The sequence below is a fragment of the Sardina pilchardus genome, chromosome 17 (assembly GCF_963854185.1).
Source record: "Sardina pilchardus chromosome 17, fSarPil1.1, whole genome shotgun sequence".
Classification (NCBI taxonomy): domain Eukaryota; kingdom Metazoa; phylum Chordata; class Actinopteri; order Clupeiformes; family Clupeidae; genus Sardina; species Sardina pilchardus.
Window position 1 is genome coordinate 4,800,607 of NC_085010.1, and position 19,516 is coordinate 4,820,122.

The 19,516-nt window shown below is 39.1% G+C and overlaps 1 protein-coding gene across 1 annotated transcript in view; it reads right to left on the reverse strand.

Moving 5' to 3' along the window:
- The window catches only part of LOC134061853 (protein unc-80 homolog), a 114,351-nt gene that overhangs the window by 70,997 nt on the left and 23,838 nt on the right, over positions 1 to 19,516 (reverse strand). Inside the window, exons 13-22 of the mRNA XM_062517658.1 lie at positions 18,742 to 19,035; positions 17,605 to 17,736; positions 14,495 to 14,642; positions 12,270 to 12,418; positions 11,896 to 12,059; positions 11,675 to 11,773; positions 10,831 to 11,039; positions 4,701 to 4,807; positions 3,119 to 3,203; positions 376 to 548 (exon numbers count right to left, since the gene is read on the reverse strand). Of these exons, the coding sequence (XP_062373642.1) occupies positions 376 to 548; positions 3,119 to 3,203; positions 4,701 to 4,807; positions 10,831 to 11,039; positions 11,675 to 11,773; positions 11,896 to 12,059; positions 12,270 to 12,418; positions 14,495 to 14,642; positions 17,605 to 17,736; positions 18,742 to 19,035 (1,560 nt within the window). The remainder of the gene's footprint in view (positions 1 to 375; positions 549 to 3,118; positions 3,204 to 4,700; positions 4,808 to 10,830; positions 11,040 to 11,674; positions 11,774 to 11,895; positions 12,060 to 12,269; positions 12,419 to 14,494; positions 14,643 to 17,604; positions 17,737 to 18,741; positions 19,036 to 19,516) is intronic.

The following is a 19,516-nucleotide window of genomic DNA, read 5'->3' on the forward strand; positions in this document are numbered from 1 at the left end:
CGTTGCCTAGAGTCCTGACAAGCAGAAAAAAGGAAAACAATTACCAACGCTATCAAGTGTTTGAGTAGAGAGTTTAGTTTAACTTTTCATTTTCTTTTAATTAAATGCTTCCATGGAATCAGAGGGGGGACTAATTGTTCATACGGTCCTGAGATGTGCTAAAAAACACTTATAGCAGAAGTACTTGGGTTCTTTAGCACAAATACTGTTGCAACCTACTGTACATTCAGTGACAGCCAGATTTTTTCTAATACATGCATTTAAAATATTTATCTCCAATACAAAATAGAACTCTGCATTTTGTATTTTAGGGCCTTTTGATTTATCTCCCTGTATTCATACACACACATACACGACAACAAACATAAAACTGACCAGATCAAGGGCAGCAGCCAGTATGGACGCATCTGGAATGGTACCGGGCTCACAACAGTTGAGGAGAAACTGGAATCTCTTCATTCCTTGTCGAATTGCACCAAGGTTAACGACATTCCGGTTCTTCAGAGCCTCCTGACTGGCTACCAGCCTCTCCTGGAAACTATGACATCCTTTGGTGAAAGGTGAGCAAAAGAGAGTTCAAAGATGTGTGAGGAGGGTGTATTCTAATAATGATCAAACATAACGTACAGAATTCTGCACCTGTTACATAATTTATGCTGACAAAGGTGAACAATAAATCCATCCATAAATAAATAACAAAATCCATCATCTTTACAATGTATCCTCTAGGTGGTTTAAATGTTGCTATTTTCATGGATATTGTTTTATTTCAATCAAATTTTTAGTCATATTTAGTCAATAGCCATATTGTTTCTATAAACACCCTCATCACATTTACATTGTTTTATTTTAGATTTGTTTGCTTGTTTGTTTATGCATGCGAGTTGTATGATTTTACTAATTTGCCAGGTGACTTAAACAGTACTTAAATTCGCTTTGACAGCAATTAATTCTAATTTAAAGGATTCTAATCTACAGGATTGAATAAATTACTCAGTAGTTACAAGCATACAAAGGATACAAGGAGTTTTACTTGTCACCTGCATATCATTACTAAAGTAAAGAATGCAGTGAAATTAGTCAGTTCCTTCGCCTGTTGTGCATATGGGGGGGGGGGGGGGGGGGGGTTGTAGAGGGGCAGGATACGTGCAAAAAGCATTTAAGTTCATGGGGGGGGGGTAAAAGTAAGCTGCAGGGGGTGAATGATGTATGTGTGTGGGGGGGAGGGGGGCACGGTGTGCTGTGTGTGTGGGGCAGTGGCATACTGATGATCAAGAGGGTGGTGGGCAGTGTGTCGTATGTATGTGGTTTAATAAGACGCTGATAAGGGCAGTGTGTGAGTGTGTGTAATGGGGGGATGGGGTTGGCCAGTGTGCTGTCAGACATGGGCAGTATTTCAATTATATGTATTTTAAATACGTATTTAATTACTTTAGTGTATTTTGTAATTTGTATTTTGCAGGATTGGAAAAAATCAAATGTACTTTGTAACAAAATACTTTGAGGGGTTGTATTTAGAGTATTTCAAATACTTAAATACTTAACAAAAATCTCATCATTTCCCCCCTATATATAGCCTCTTACCTAGTATAAACATGACAATATGCTAGGCTTATCATAGTCTGGGAGCCAAAGGTCAGAATCTTTAGGACATGAACCCCATGACATGAGGATTTATGTCAGGTATCAACTAAAGCCTACCTTACACTGACAAGATTTGGGAAAGATTCTTGAAAGATTGTAGTCTTTTCACTAATGCCCCTCATTCAAACTTTACTCAAAAGACTACAGTCTTTCAAAAATCTTTCCCAAATCTTGCCAGTGTAAGGTAGGCTTTAGGTGTCCTGATCTGCAGAAATAATGGAGGAGACTGAGGCAAAAACCTCCCCAATGCGAAACAGTCTCGAGTTTTCACCTCCCAGTTAATTAATTCTGTATATTGAGACACCTTACAGGATGTTACTTTATTTGTCCCCCGTGTTGCCAGTCATGTATGAAGGCAAAAGGCATGCATTTATAGCACTAAAAGGGAAATGCATTTCAATTTAAAAAGGCTAACCTGTTCAATCTGTTGTACTACTTTCATTGAATACGGAAAATGATGGTGGGTAGTTTGCTTCATTAGAGTTGATTCCACCGTTGCAAAGCCTGCTGTTGTCAGTTCAATCATCGTTTATATTGATATGGGATGCTGATTACATTTTTTTACTAGATCTACTTCATGGGTAGCCTGGCTCCGCCTTCTTACGTACTTTAGTTCAGTTTTCATTTCACTCCACTACGTAGTCTGGGTCTGCGGTATATTCACAGGTTTTCTCAAGAAAAAAATGTGCAGGTCCAATCAGCGAACAGAGGGAGTAGCTGAGAATGATGAAGTTGAGGTCGTTAGTTTGAGCATGTCACCTCACGACCAAACGTTTATCGATTGGTTATGGCAGATCTGAGAGGCTCTGGGCAGAGTATCCGCATTCAAGGAAATTCATGCTTGGCAATGGAAAGTGTCCAGACTCTCTGTACATTATGAATGTACGAGAGTATGGTAGGACCAGGCTACTTCAGCCCAAAGTAAAGAATTTTGGCCTCTGTCCACCAATAAAAAACTATTATTTCTTGTAGTTTATTTGAAAAGATGGCATACCATGATTATTGTGGGGGTATTTTTGTATTTTCTAATTACGAATTACTTGTATTTTAATTAAATACATTTTTCACATCCGTATTTTGTATTTTATTTTGTTACATTTTCTACCCCAGTATTTGTATTTTGTAACAAAATAGTTTTTGATGTATTTGTGCCCACCTCTGTGTGCTGTGTATGTGGGGCAGTGTCGTATGATGATACAGTGGTTTGGTGAGCTGTGTGTTGTCTGTAAGGAGTGTGGCTTCCTATGATGCAGTGAAGTGGGGGAGTTAGGTGAAGGTGGGGTAGGAGGGCAGTCGTGTGTGTCTGTGTGTGTGGGGGGGGGGGGGCAGTGTGCTGTGTGTGTGTGGGGCAGTTAACAAGTTAACTGGATCAGAAAGATATCCAGGCAAACAGATAAAGAAAGGCAGGGTTTACCATCTTTGTCTTCTGTATGGTGGACTTTGGAGGGGTTCCGGCGTCCTGATTTCCATTTACCAAGTCGCTTGAAGAAGGTCTCCTCTTCGTCATGGCCAAATTCCATCAGTCCCTCAGACAACTTAACTGCACTTGTAAATTTTACCTACGCAAACAATAAACAGAGATCGGTGGTCAGGAGTGTTATGTCTAGCATGTCAAAAGTTACAAGCCAACTTGCATTTTTGCTAATTGCAGTGATCCTAGAGGTCACCAAATTTCTTGGCCGTCCTCCCGATGGTGTCATGAGTCCATGACCATGCTTCAATGGGGTTTGTGACTAATTGTTTTGTGATTTTCACATACAAACAAAGCATTCTGGTGCATTCTGACAAAATAATAAAGACAAAATAGAACATTTTCTTACAAAGACGAATGGGGCCGGGGAACTAAATTTTAACTTAATTTATTTGCCTTGTAGAATTCGGCAAGATTAAAAGTGCAAATAAATCAATACAAATTTGAAATTATACACAAGTTAACATTCTCTCCATCTGTGTGTCTGTGAGAAAGTGAGAGAGTTTCCTTACCAATATTAATGTAAAGTTATATACAATATGCACACTGTAGGCATGATGCCACCATAGGTAAAATAAACGCACTTCAGCGAGGTTTGGGTGCCCAACAGTAATCCGATCGGCGACAGTTCTTCACAAGTAAACTCACGCTTTGGAACAATTTCACTTTGTCAGATGCAATCAGTTCCACTGTAGCAATAAGGCACTCCTTCACACATTCCCCATCTGAATGAGGTTTCAGCTTTTTGGCAATTAGCTCACACACCACATAACTTGCATGTGCAACGTAAGGCTCTCTCTGTCTAAATTCGTTCTGGTGAAAGCTGCCTGTTGGGCACCCAAACTTCGCCGAAGTGCGTTTATTTTATATTTCCGTGCCTGCCCTTACAGCTCACGTAGCCTAGCATGTTTAGTAGTGACGTTCCAGGATGATCTTTTTCATTACAGCGAGCGAGTCTCCACACACCAGACAAACTGGCTTGTCCCTCACTTGATGAAGTAATCGTCCGTCCATTTTTCCACAAAAACACAACATTCATTATCCACCTTTCTCTTCTTTGCGAAAGCCATGATAGCCGCCCCTCAGTGCATAATTCTGATTTTGCTTGATGTGTTTACTGTTACCACGCGACGCTGGCTTGACGTGACCCTTAACACTTAAACGTAGGAAAATAAATTATTTGTTTCCTTTATTTCGGACAAAAGTAATCGCCTGTAATGGTTGTAATTTGTTACAATTATTATTTTTATTATTTCAATATAGGCTATATATCTTTCTTTAGCTGCTTTTCCTCCATCCCTCCGATTTTCCTATGCCTCCGTCACCGGGCGTTCCCCACCCAAGCTATAAAACCTATCTTATCTGATAATACATCAACAAAACTAAGAACTGCTAAAATGTTTGCACAGTTCTGTATATAAAAAGAGAAATGAGTGATAGGGGCTTATACCATTCACTCACACAGACACACACAGACACACAGACAGACACTCACACACACACAGTGTTAGGGGAATTTAGGGGAAACTGAACTGAGAAAATTTCATTGAGGGTTCTGACTAGGACAATAACAAAACACACAAACCTTTGAACCCTGACGAATGAAAGAGAGGCGATCCACTGAACTAATGTCTAATAGGTCTTCTACACCATCCGTTAAACCAGACAAGGAAGAGCGTTTCAGCCAGTTACCTAAAACAAATAGCATAAAGGGAGCGAGAATGTACAGTGAGAGACTTGCAGATATAAACATTTATATAGACACAAAACAACACAGAGTAGTACACAGCAAACACACATGCATAAAATGAGGTGAGAATAAGTTCAATGGTAAGATGACTTAACATCTTCATGAACACAAGGAATGTCACATAAATAGGGGAATGCCAAGAGAGAACACATACATACACAAAGAATTAAATGGAGGAAACATTCTTTAGAAGATAACAACACCCAAAGACACACATCAAGTTAACAGAGGTCTTCAACTACAAAGACAGTACACATACGTAATACAGATAGTGTGAGTGGTAGGCGGATAGTCCGACGGCATGCTGATGATGAGAGGAACACAAGAGGAAAATAGAAAAGAGATGGATGAGCTGAATTTTCTACCAATCAATATTTAGATTCTCATTTTTCAAATCACATTTAAAGAAAAATCGAAAATACATGTAGTTAAAACCAATTCAACAAAATCAATAAAGTTACAGGCATTTTACTCTAGCTCAATTTATCTTTGAATATTTACATAGCAACTAATCATTTCATCATTCCATCATTTAAATAAAAAGGATGCGCCCAGTTCAGCGGAGGAAAGATTCTATTGGGGCATAGAGTTGGCATAGAAAGAGGGGGAGTAAGTGATTAATTATATTAAAAAAAAACATATCTGGGGAATAGCCAGTCAAGCAGTAGCACTCATGATCATGTTAATATTGTCAATTGTATGTCATCTTGAAATGCATTATAAGTATAACATTTGTAACCCTTTAATTCATGAGCTATTGAAACCCCCTTAGTGCATACAGTAACATGGGTCACAAGTGACCCGCATTCATTTTCTATGGAGTTTTGTTGAATGGCTAGGGTTTCTGTTCTTGGGTATTTCAATATTCAAATTTACCATAACATATTCATATTTTAACAAACAGCAATAATTATGTTCATTCCTCTATGACTAGGCTACTCCATGAATGTGACTAAGTTTTGTGAAATAATACAATGAATTGAACACATGGGTCAGAAATGACCTGTGTCTGCAAAGTTTGGTTGTGAGTAAGATAATGAATATTATGAGAACAATTTTATGCAACTGCAATTTTTGTCATGGTGATACAGTATGTGGTGTGACAATGGGGAGTGCTGAGACCACCCAGCCACAAGAGGACTTAAGACATGGAGGAAAATCCAAGCGAAAGCGATGCAGCAATTTGTCCAACTGCCAGAGATCACCCTCTTCTGCTCCAAATGCACACGGCCTGTGTGCCAGGACCATAAAGTGACTGTGGTCATTTGTGAGACATCCCTACTGAAAAATAAAAGCAAGAAACCAGCTTGTGCTGGTAGCTGGTCTTTGCTAGTTTTGTACCAGCTATTGCTGGTCTTAGCTGATGAAGCTGGTTAGGCCACCAGGTGGACATGCTGGCGTGACCATCTGAGGAAGCTGGTCACAGCCTGTCGTGTGGGATACAGCTGGTGTTAGATGGTCATGCTGGTGACCAGCCTGCCAAGCTTGACATTGCTGGTGTGAGATGGTCATGCTGGTTTGCTAGAAAGACCAACATAAACTGGCATGGCCAGTAAAGATGTAGACCAGCAACACCAGTTAAAATGACCAGCTTGAGGTGGTACGACAAGCAAAACCAGCAGAATTACCATCATAAGATGGGTAAACCACCTGAAGGTATGAGTTTTGCTGGTCTAGCTGGTCAACCATCATTGGGTGGTCAAACAAGCTTGTTAACAAGCTGGTCAACCAGCAAACCACCTTAAGCTGGTCAGGCTGTTTTTTTCAGCATGTAAGAGCTGAGACAGCCGTCTCGGCACTCGATGTACTGAATACATGCCTGTGCTTGTGCCAAATCTGCCAATATAATGTTAGCTGTCAGTTTTAGTCGCATTAACTACTTCTCCACAGTTTGAAAGTTAATATACCAGTTCTCCAAGTCCTCTCGCTATAGATTTATTTTCACATCCCTCAGACCGTCACTATGGTATACCTGTGAATGATGCCATCCACAGGTAGACCATGGTGACAGTCTGAGAGAAGTCTCATAGATCCATAGTTATGGACATAACTTACGTTTCTGATGCACTGCAGTTCTGTATTGGTGTTTAAAGTGTCAGTGACATAGTGTACAGCGTTTTACAAAAGCAAATAAAATATTTTTAGATATAATAACAACTATTTTAATCAGATTAATATTAGTAATTTTAGAATTTGCTGTTTGTATTAAAATTGTTCTGATAATATTCATTATCACACTTTGCACACACAGGTCACATTCATGGAGTAGTCGAATGAACATATTTATTGTTGTTTGTTAAAATCTGTATGGTAACATTTTACAAAGGAAATGAATGCGGGTCATTTGTGACCCATGTGTTCAAATGCAATATAGGCACATAAAAAAGAGTTAGAATTCAAGGAGTAACCATCAATTAATGAAAATAATGTTTGATGTTTGGAAGAAACTAAATAAGTGATGGAAACCTGGAATATTTAATGACAAATTTCATTATTTTCTTAAAAATAGCTAAGAAACCCTAGCCTTTCAATAAAACTCCATAGAAAATGAATGCGGGTCACTTGTGACCCATGTTATGCATTAGAGGGGTAGTGACAGAAAAAGTGATTTTATTTAAAAAGTTTAAAATAAAAAAATAAAATGTAGTCTTGTAATGAACAAAAACAAGTTAATTGAGGAATTCACAGAGTGCTGGGTCATGAAAATAAGTTATAGCAGAGCTGGAGAAAAAATTAACTTGTCCGGGTCACTTGTGACCCATGTTATGCATCATTTAGGCCCTGTGTCCACCAATTGCGTTTTTTGCACTGACAGCGACAATTTTCAATATAAAGTCTATGTAGCTCAGCGTTCACAGTGCCGAGCACCCTCGGTGGAAAAAAGCTCTTGGCGCTGAGAGCGCTCAAAGTTGAAATCTGTTCAACTAATAGAACAGCGCTGGGCTCTCAGCGTAAAAAACAGGCTTGGTGGACACAGCACCTTAGGGTACAAAAACCACCATCATCATCCACAATGTCCTGCACAACCTTTAAAAATGTATTGCATTGTATTGTAAAGCAGCAACATTAACACTACCAACACCACCTCCACCAGCAGTGATACCAACAACAATAATAATAACTGAATAATTAGTTGTAGTTTTCATCGGGCAGGAGGTAAGGTGGATGGGTGGTTTGATTACTAGCCTACTATGTTATACCACTAACACAATATGTCTGTACAACCAAGATTGGGGATGGTCCCTTACTGTTCCAACATGACAAAGCAAAGTCCATAAAGACATGGATGACAGAGTTTGGTGTGGATGAATTTGACTGGTTGAAATAAATTACACATAGGGAGGGAAAGTGAAAACCAGCGCCCCAAGCGGTTGCGTTCCTATCGAAGAGCAGCTCCGATGTTAAGTCCCATAGACCGACTTTTCAAATAAATACTACGCTATACCAGCGATCTTAACCACCAAAAATATTTTTCAGTCTGCATACTGTAATAATCTACTAACTGTGAAAATAGCAGATCCTATTTCGCCTTATTTAAAAAAAAAACGTAATTGCTCGTTTCATTTCATAAATGGACTACAACTACAAGTGACGTGACACCCTTCGACGACGTTACTCACCTACAGTAGCATGGTTTGTTTATTAGCCTGTTAGCTAGTTGGTTAGTTAGTAGACAATCACACTTAATGCCAGCTCTTGTGTGAGTAGGAGCACAACACAAGTTATCCCAACAGAAAGGTAATTACCACACGGTTTACATCGCTCTCTGTTATTACAAAAATATGTAAAGCCAGTTAAGCAAATTACCGTTTTGATCAGTTGGAGATGAAGCGCCCAAACTGGTGACGTCAAATGCTACTGTAGCTAGGCCTACTGTAGTTCGTTATCACCATGTTACAAACAAACTCAAAACAATTAAACTGATCCTAAAAAATAAAGTATGACCACTAGAAGCAATAGAGTTGACCTAAATGCATAGCATATTGAAGGCATTTAACTAAGTTCCCATCGTGGGCCGAGATATATTTTTTCTAAAAGAAAATCCCCTCCACTCCCGCTAGCCTCTAGGAACGAAACCACTAGATGGCGATGAGACTACTTTCCCTCCCTTTATGAATGTACAGTACACCATGCATCAGTAGCCTTCAGGTACTAGTGATGATTGATGGATGTTACATTTACCTACAGTTAAGGCCAGATTTACTGACACTTTGTCAGCATGTTTAAAAGGGTTGCTATTAATCTCTATAATACAAGGAGATTGTGTGGGTGACGAGACTGTGGGTTAACAACTAAATGAGATGTGTCAGACCAGATAGTATTTCATATGATTTTGGTTTATGTTTGTTATTTGAAAAGTTTTTTTTTTTGGTACAGGTATGACTACAGTTGCTATTGCAGGGATGATACATGAGTGGTTACAGCAACAGAAAGTGGTGTACTATATGTGCGTTCTATAAATATCCAATTTTATGATATCTCAGGGTCTTTCAAAGAACTTATAAAGCAGTGTCATTCTAACTGCATTTGATGAAATTGAATGGAAGTCACAACATTAAAGAGTCACTTCACCCCATAACTCCACCCACTTCACATTTCTGAAAACGGCTTTGAAAATGGGCGAGACGTTCTGAAATTTGGAGAGAGAGTGCATCACTGCTGCAACCAATCAACCATGGTGATTTCGTGTCAATCTGGGAATGAGTGCTGCAGACATGGCTTATCACAGGTAGGCTAATCAGGGCAGCAGGTGTTGGGGCGTTTCAGTCCTAATTTGTAACGACCCGGTGACGTAGTGTCGGACTAGAAGTGCAGGACAACGTCAGCATTCCAATAGTATTTTGGACCAACATGCCATGGCATGTTTTCAAACGGTAGTATGCGCGAGAGAGCAATATCTCCAATACAAAATCAGACGAAATGTTACTTTTGTCGAGAAACACGATTTTTGTCAATATTAACCCTGGTAATAGTACAGTTCACCACTTATGAGTATTTTCAATCAATCAACAGCTCAAAAAACCTATTTTAGGGTGCAGTGACCCTTTAAACAACAATTACCAATTACAATTATCACTAGCATTGCTTGAATGAAACTGAAACAGCTAATCTGCACAAGGTTAGTTGATAAATACAACCCGAAATCAGAAAAAGTTGAGAGGTTGAGTAAAATGCAAATAGAAAACGGAATGTGGAAATCTACAAATCTCAAAAACCCATATTTTGCTTCAAAAAGGACATAATGTAGACAACTTAGACAAATTCGATTTTTTTCCATGATCTCATGGAATTTGAATTTGATGGCACGTTTAAAAAAGTTGGGACAGGGGTATAAATTCTCTGAATGTTTTAACAATATTTTGTCCTGTAGATGATGAACTCCCCAAATTCACAATTTTATGTTAAGAAGCATTCAAATGACATTGTTTGATAATTTGTGCAAATAGGTTTCCAGAGTGATGAATACCCCTGCATCATCTTTTAAGACCCTGTCTCTCTGGGATGCTGTTTTTCATACCAAATCATGTTGCCAGTTAGCCTAATTAGTTGTGAAACATTCCTCCTTTTGTTCTCTTTATCATTTCACAACTTTTCTAGCATTTTGTTACCCCCGTCCCAACTTTTTTTAAAACATGTTGCTGGCATCAAATTCAAAATGAACATATATTTTAATGAAATAGTCAAATTTGTCATTTTCAACATGTGATATCTTGTCTATGTTCTTTTTGCCACCAAATATGAGTTTCATAGATTTGTAGATTATTGCATTTTGCTTTTATTCACATTTTACACAATGTCCCAACTTTATTTGATTTGGGGTTATATGCTAACAAGTAAGCCATCCAACAGACCTTTTCATAAATGTGCACCTTCTCATACATTTGATCAAAATTACCGCATAATTTAGCATATGTTTGCGGTGTTGAGGTTTATGTGAAGAATATGTTGTATAAACGAGACTTACTAATGGGTAACTTGAGTTTCTTGCGCAGAGAGATGCGTCGTGATCTTGAGCGTGAGCGCCTCTCACTGGTGGTACCACTGTGCGCCGTAGTGCACTCTGACGTGTCCTGCTCTGATTGGCTACTAGTGTCACTTGCTGCACTCTGGGACTTGAACATTTTCCTCCAGAAATCTTTCTTTCCCAGTAGAGCACCTGGAATCTGTTCCTCACTAAACAACAAATGTAGGAAAAGCACCCAAGATAACACACACAACAAGCACAGTTAATTTCAGTTAGACCATTCATCAAATGCGTCTTAGTGCTCAGTGACATCTTTACTGAGAGAGTTACAATTAAAAGGTTATAAAATGCACCAATTAGGAAAACTATTTATCTCCAAAACACTGTAACAATCTTTACAATGTTTCTTTAAGGGCTTTTTGGGGACTTTAATAAACAGGACAATGAAAGTGTGACAGGAGATGAGTGAGGGTGCCATGACAGCTGAGAAGTTAAAGTGTAACTCTGGCAAAAAATTGACCAAATTATGTTTTTCTAAATGAAAATATACCACATAAGATGTGGAGACAGTATTTTTTTGTTGATCAAGCACTACAGAGCTAGCAGTGGTATAAACTAGCACCCAAAATCGCAAACAGTGGATAAGCTAAGGGCGGTGAGCCAAACACTTTCAAAATAAGAACAGGTACACTGAACACTGTATCTTTCAACTGTGATAAGATAATATAGGGAATTTGATTTATTTGACACAGTTTTCTGATGGTGTTTTGTGTCACCTTACTGCTATCAAGTTTGAGCCCATGGTGGTATGTAGAGTAAACAAATAAACAAAACAAAAACACACTGTTCCGGTGTTTGAGGGGGTCGGCTGGAGATGCAGCTGCGACACTCATCAGCAGCAGAGGCTGACTGGCCCTTTTCGCCCAATGTTCCCAACTCTGACCTGAACACAGAGAGAAATGAATAATCAGTACTACACTTGTGAGCTCTCCTCACTACCAGTGACTATATGTGACTCTTTCTGTCTGGCTGTATGTGTTTGTGGTTGTGTGTGTATCTGTGTACCTGCGTGTAGGTGGTTTACTGATGTCTTCTTTCTCCTCAGGTTTGCGCTGACTTGCGAGTTTCTCTGTGCTGTCCAATAGGGCACTTAAAGCAACACGTCGGAACACATTGCCATGCGATTCTTTTATGAACTGCACCAGTTGCCTGATGTCACAGTACAAACCCTAGGGAGAAGGAGACCAGGTGTGTGTTACCATGCAATAGCGATTAACATTGCACTCCCACAGTCGCAGTAAATGGGAAAAAAAGGTGTGGTCAAGCTCATGATCACAAATTGCTATTTTAATGTCGCTAACAAAGAAAAAACATGTTCTCCACAGCTATTTCACACAACAACAGTATACAGCTGTCCAAAACATTTTTTGCACACTTACCAGATTCTCTGGGCTGTGGAGTTCATGTGTGGTGGAGGCACATCGTGTGATTAGGGATTTAAACATACAGCCCACAACCACTGACTCCATGCTCTGGGCCACAGACTTGTCCCCTCCTGTGGTGAAGTTATTCCCAAACCCAGCCTTATCTGCAAAGGTATGATAAAACTCCAGCAAACAGCAAAAAACACAGTGGCACATAGTTTACCCCTAGGTTCATTCCTCATAGAGATAAACCCCGGGGGTTCACAATCAGTGCTATACAGATCTGACCGCTCAGCCCTCTAATGCGCTGACTATGTCGTTTTGACTGCCTGAACAACAGTTTCTTTCCCTGTATCACAAGCTAACGATAGAATACATTTTTTTTGTGTGTTCTGTGAGGAAAAAAATAAATAAAAAAATGGTAAGGAAGAATTGCAAATAACTTCTCTATTTTACGTAAGAGATAATGTATAGAACGCCGGTCATTATCGGAAAATAAGTCCCAACAGGATGAACAGAACCCCCTCGGCGTTCTGTACATTATCGCACTTATTATACGGCTACTTGCCAATAACAGAAAAGGGAGACAAAAGGTGTCGCCATAAAATCTCAAATCAGCCGTTACCAATCTACTTGCCGTAGCGTGAATCTGAAGAAAAAAACCTGTTGCCATTGGCAGCGGTCATTATACTATCGGAGCGGTCATTATACAAAAATAAGCTCCCTCAGCATTCCAGAGAGCCGTATAATAAGATCTTACAATATCTGTCTGAAATTTCTATTCATGCAAGTGGCCTGCTCTGCCCTGCAACATATAGCCCTGCTGAAAGACCTGACGGCATGGACTTTGAATTTCATCTAATGTTCTGATGAATCATAACATGTCCAAATACATCGATGGAGAGTGCAGTCTGTGAGACCGGAGGTGGACTCTGAGGATGCAATGGTCAATCCATGCTAAATTGTGAAATATAGCAATAACAACAGTGCCTGGGGAAAACGGGCTTCTGGGTTGAGTAATTTAAGAGATCAGTGAGATTATTGAGATTATCTACCGAGCGTTTTCTTATGCTCCCGGTGGAAACGGTCACCTGCAAGGCCGTGCTCTGAAAAAAGAAACCAAATGTCAGGCCATCACAGACATGTACTCTCAGCAGAACGCAAGGAAAATCAGGTAAAACTGAAAATATAGTGACATGCATCGTTCCATCCTTTCACTCTTTGCAAAATCACTCATCAATTCAGTAACTTGAACTCTTTCAACTGACAACTGGTTTAGTTTACCAAGCTAGGCTTACAACAATTGAAGTTCAAGTTGACTGAATGATAACTGATTGCTTGAGTGACAATTTGAAATGTGGAACTGACAGGATGAGATGGATGTAATGATATGAAAAGAGTAGAAACGTTCCTGTAGAAAAATAAAACAAGAAAATATAAGCTTAACGCTTCCCCATCCAAGCAACATTTTTCCTTGAAGCCTGATAGTTGGACTACATTAGGATTGCAGCTATTGATTATTTTTGGAATCGAGTATCCTAGCGATTATTTACCATTACTATGAAATAACCTCCCTTAAAAAAAAAATAACTGCAGTTTGTTTTAAGTACAGTGCAATTATACTATAATACAGTGCAGCACTAGTATGTAATGTCCAAACACTACATTCGAACAGTAAAGTACAGTAGCAGTACAATGCAGATTTTTTGTGTCCAAAATACTGTATTTCCTCCTGCATTAGAACTGCACATATTTCCTCCAAAATGGCAGTTTTGATACTCAGAAAGGTTATATTATGTAAGGGCTATAATAATTAAGTCTGAGGTAGGCCTATTTGATGAGGTAACCCAATATTGGGAGTGGGAGTGTGTGTGTGTGTGTGTGTGTGTGTGTGTGTGTGTATGAGAGAGAGAGAGAGAGAGAGAGAGAGACAAAATGAGTGTGTGTTTTTGTTGGTGCATTGCTCACTTGCAATTTTACATGGATTACTTTACTACTTAAAGTTTCAACAACTTAATATATTGACTCATGACAGCTACAGATACTACACATACTGCACTAAACTACTGTAATAAATCAGCTGACATCAATGTTTACATTGCCTGTTGTTGGCTACGCTTGGTCAGCTGGTGTTAACAACGGGATGCTTTCGGTTCAGATGTTGAAGCATCACTGACATGCTGACATGTTGCAAGAGGCTGCAGACTGTAAAGGCTAGTGTAGCATGAACCACTACTTACTGTCAGTAATGGGTTCCATGCAGAATCCCAGAAGTGCATGAAGAAAGTCCACAACATTGTTGAGTGAGTCCTTGTTGACATACTCCCTCATTGTCTCACGGAACTGAACCTTATCCATCTTGTACAAGGTGGTAAGGCAACTTTGGGCCTAACAAACAGGAGAACAGACACAGACACATTCACACAGCACGGTTAACTGCACACTTCTCATTGCAGACTCACCACACAAGAACAATGCCAAAAACATATTACACATTAGGCCAATCATTTGGCATAGAGAAAATGTTGATATCACCCATGGGGTTTGTTTTAGTCACAAATTAAATATTCAGCTGTGGGTGTCATTACAAGATGCAAACAACCCCCAAACAATTACAGATACATTATAACAAACTAGAAATGCAATTCCAAGGAATTACCAGTGCATGAAAATGCAAAAATAGATAGATAATGTAGAAATGGTTACTAAGGTGTAGCTAGGGTAAACATGGTGGTTGCATAGTTTACAGAGAGTTGATAGTGTGAAGGTAGACAGTTTAAAGATGAAACATTCCAGTTCTAACTTAACTAATGATTTCTATTCATGTTAAAATGTTGATTAGCTAACTTAGCTAATGATTTCTAGCAGTTACGCTAAAAATGCTTATTATGCTAGCAATGCAAACTTTACTAACAATGCTAATGAGGTTGATTAGCTAACTTAACCGATGATTTCTAGCAGTAATGCTAAAAATGCTAACTATGCTAAATTTGCTAACAATGCTAACCAGGTTGATTAGCTAACTTAGTTGATGATTTTTTGCAGTTATGCTTAAAATGCTAACTATGCTAACAATGCTAACTATGCTAACCATGCTAACTAGCTAACTTGCTAGTGAGGACTTTTATTTTGAAACATTTGTTGCTAGGGTATCCATGGTGGCCACTATCAGGAAACAAGAAGTTACTGCAGTATAATCATGTTGGTTGCTATGGAAACGGTCATAAACACTTAATTTTAATGGTTGCTATGTTGGTTGCTAGGTACATGGAGGTTTCATGTAGTTGACTGGAGGCATAGTGGATGATAACTGACAGTTGGAATGGTTGAACAGTTCAATAGTTGAGTAGTTTCAGTGGTTAAATGATTTAATAATGTATTATTGCAGTGAGGACCTTTATTTTGAAACAGTTGTGGACAGAGGAAGTAGTGAAACAGGATCTGTAGTCTTAATGAGATTGTATGCTTAAAGCCTGAGACAGAAGGTGCCTCTCATATAGCGTTTGATTTGAGGATGATAACTGACAGTTGGAATGGTTGAACAGTTCAATAGTTGAGTAGTTTCAATGGTTAAATGATTTAATAGTGTATTATTGCAGTGAGGACTTTTATTTTGAAACAGTTGTGGACAGAGGAAACAGTTAACAGGATATGTAGTCTTCTAAGAGACTGTATGCTTAAAGCCAGAGAAACTGACAGTTGGTGCCCAGGTGGCCGGCCACCTGGCGTAAGATTCTAATTGCTGCCGTGATGTCATAATGAGCAATGTTAAGTCTATGGGGGAAATTGTAATAGTTTTTAACTAATAGTTTAAAAAGTATAAAAGTTACAAAGTTGAAAAATACAAAGCACACATCGCGTAAGTAAGACCTACGCGACATAGTTTGAATGGAGTTTCTACGTTAAGCGGTTGAAGCTGAATTGCGTGCGTTAGAAGAAGAATAATAAGAAGTTGAAGCCTAGGAAGAACAGTACAGTGCATTTTCATGCACTGTAATTAAAAGACTAAAGCTTCTGAAAGACATTTATAAAATACAAAATGAATAGCCAAAATAATGAGTAACCACAAAAGGTGGATAGGCGAAGGAATTGACGATTTCCCTGCATTTTTTAAATTAGTAATCATATATTATTTTATTTGTATAGAAAATTCCTTTATTTTATTATTATTTGAAAATAATTTGATAACCAATTATATTTTACAATTTAATTATCTTTCATCATTATTATCATTATTTAAGAAGCTGACAAACTGCATATCATTTGCTTATCTATATAACCTAGTTGTTATTTAAAAGTTGTTGTTCATTGTTGATAACTACGTCTTCTGACGCGGACGTTCTAAAGTCAATAGTTCGTTGATAAACTGAACCTGGTTGACAGACAGACATCCAAGAGACACTGCCCGGGTTTCCCAGATTCGTTAAGAAGCTCTTAAGAGCTAAGAACTTCTTAGAAGCGCTCTAAGAACGTTCTAAGAGCACTCCTAAGAAGATATTAGCACTTACTGTAAAGGCCAGTTCAAACCGAAGATTCGCGACGGTCTGAGACGGTTGCGGAGAGCAGTTGCGGCGGTGTGAATCAAAAGTTTCAAGCAGTTGCAAGCAGTTTCAAGCCGTCGCTAAAGATTCAACATGTCAAATCTTAGTTGCAGAGTTTTAGAACGTTGCTGGTTTTTAGAATGTTGCAGCTCGTCTCGTCGCGGATCTTGTGTTTGAACTGGCCTTAAGAGCTTCTTAACGAATCTGGGAAACATGGCCACTACCTTTAAGCTACTGTGTAAGGTCTAAGAAGCAAACCATAATTTAGTTGCATGTGTGCATTGTATGAACTGAAGACAATACAATTCCAATGATGATTACAATGATAGTATAATTAAAACAATGTGTGTTATTTAACTTAGCAGTGATTTTGCCATCATAGCCTGCATGTTAAGTAAGCGATAACGGCCGACGAGGTGACCGGTTCGATGGAAACAATGGCTAGGTGGAGGTTTAGAACTCCGGCGACGTGCAAAGCACGAAAGATTGTAGTCTTTTGAGTTTAAATGAGGGACATTCGTTAAAAGACTACAATCTTTCAAGAATCTTTCCCAAATCTTGTCAAGGTAAGGTAGGCGTAAGGCTTTCTCTATATAAATTACACAAAAGACCTTTTTCTCTCAAATATTGTACACAAATCTGTCTAAATCTGTGTTAGTGAGCACTTCTCCTTTGCCTAGATAATCCATCCACATCACAGGTGTGGCATATCAAGATGCTGATTAGACAGCATGATTATTGCACAGGTGTGCCTTAGGCTGGCCACAATAAAAAATGACACTTTATATTGAATGAATGTGACATTTCACCTGCATACGCAGCCGGTCTCCAGACAGGCCTCGATGACCCTCTCCACAGCCATAGGCACAGCCAAGTGATTTCACTATCTTGATCAGCATAGTAAGTGCCAACCTATGAGGGCTTAAGGAAGAAGTCTCTTCCTCCTGTGTGTGTGTGTGTGTGTGTGTGTGTGTGTGTGTGTGTGTGTGTGTGTGTGTGTGTGTGTGTGTGTGTGTGTGTGTGTGTGTGTGTGTGTTCAAATTCAAGTTTGTGTGTTGTAAAGTGTGTGTATGTGAGGATATGAGATAGAGAAAAGAGTCACACAGTTAGAATCAAACTTTTAACATCCTATTGTGGGTATCATATCTGCTATGGTGATCATCCCTAAGTACAGTACATCATAAAACACATTCCGACTGGTCTATCGGCCGTTACACTTCACAGATTGAACTGCCACTAACATTGCTCAAAACAGCGCCAAACCTCGTCAGAAGCTTGCTCTAGGTGTCTACATATAAAACGAAGCACCAACAACTTGGCTCACGAACCCAACGTTTATAAAAGAAGACTGTTATGAACACTTAACCCTTCCAGCTCCTCACGAAGGAAAGTCCACGAGCTCTCGTGTGAGATCTCGCATGACATTTCTGTGCTTCAGATGGGGTTGCGGTCTCGAATTAATTCTATGTGTATACTGACTATTCCAAAGTTTACAGACTGATTGGTGCTTCGTTTTATGTGTAGACACCTAGAGCAAGCTACTGATGAGGTTTGGCGCTGTTTTGAGCAATGTTAGTGGTTTAAAAATGCGATTTTGAAAGCGTGTGGCTGTTTGCCCCATGCTAATCCACTGTTTGCGATTTTGGACTGTAGCTCCTGCCCGTGCTAGCTCTGTACTGCGTGATGAGCGAAAATTATTTTCATTCAGAAAATAGCTTTATTTTCAATTTCCGCCAAACGTACGCTTTAAAATTACAAGTTTATTCTTAATCCTGCACCTCACACAGATGAGCGGTGATCTTTTACTTTTTTATTTTATTTTCTTAAAAGTGACGGCATATAAACCCTACATTATTAGCATAACAGTGTCAAATAAGTTGATAATAAAGGAAAATAAAAAGGACATATATAGTATAGAATCATATACAAATGTACATGGCACATACCTTTTGCTTGTTGTTTTTTATGTTATCTTTGCTATCGCTTCCATCTCCTCCACCCCCATCTCCACCGCCCCCTCCTCCATCAGGCCCCACTCCAAACTCTCCCATTGGGGCCCTAAGATTGCTTCCATCTTTGGATCTTGCTTCAGAATTCTCCTTGTTGTCCGAGCCGCTTTGACACTTGTTCTTTCCTGGAACGCCAAGCTGTAACAAACACTCAATGATACTGAGTGCAGCATCACACACCCGTGAGCTGATGTCATGATTGAGCACTGCATACAAAGCACGGAGCACTGCCTGAAATCCAATCAAAGAGAAAAAGAAAAAAGACAGATGAGAGTCAAACAGATGAGAGGTATTGTTACCAGGAATGTTCTAAATTATTAGAACATTCCTGGTAAACATTCCACCCTTCTTTACTCACATGTTTCCTTCGGTAATGGCACTTACACATTTGTTACAGTAATAAATAATATGTACAATTACTTAACACATTGTACTTAGTAACCTAACTGACCAATAACACATCACATATGAGGAAAGGTGAGGTTGGTGTTAAGGCTTGTCATACAGTAGGTGAGGAACTTTATTACCTAAAAATCCTCAAATTATGGCTGGGGTCTTTCATTAACTTAGGCTGCACAAGGCACAGGCCTTTATTTGGGGATGGCTTGTATTCGAGGCAGGCCTTTATTTCCAACATGTGTTTTATTGAGAGACATGCATATCGTTTGAGTGGCATACCGGTAGACTATCAAATGCAGAAGATTTTGGTTTG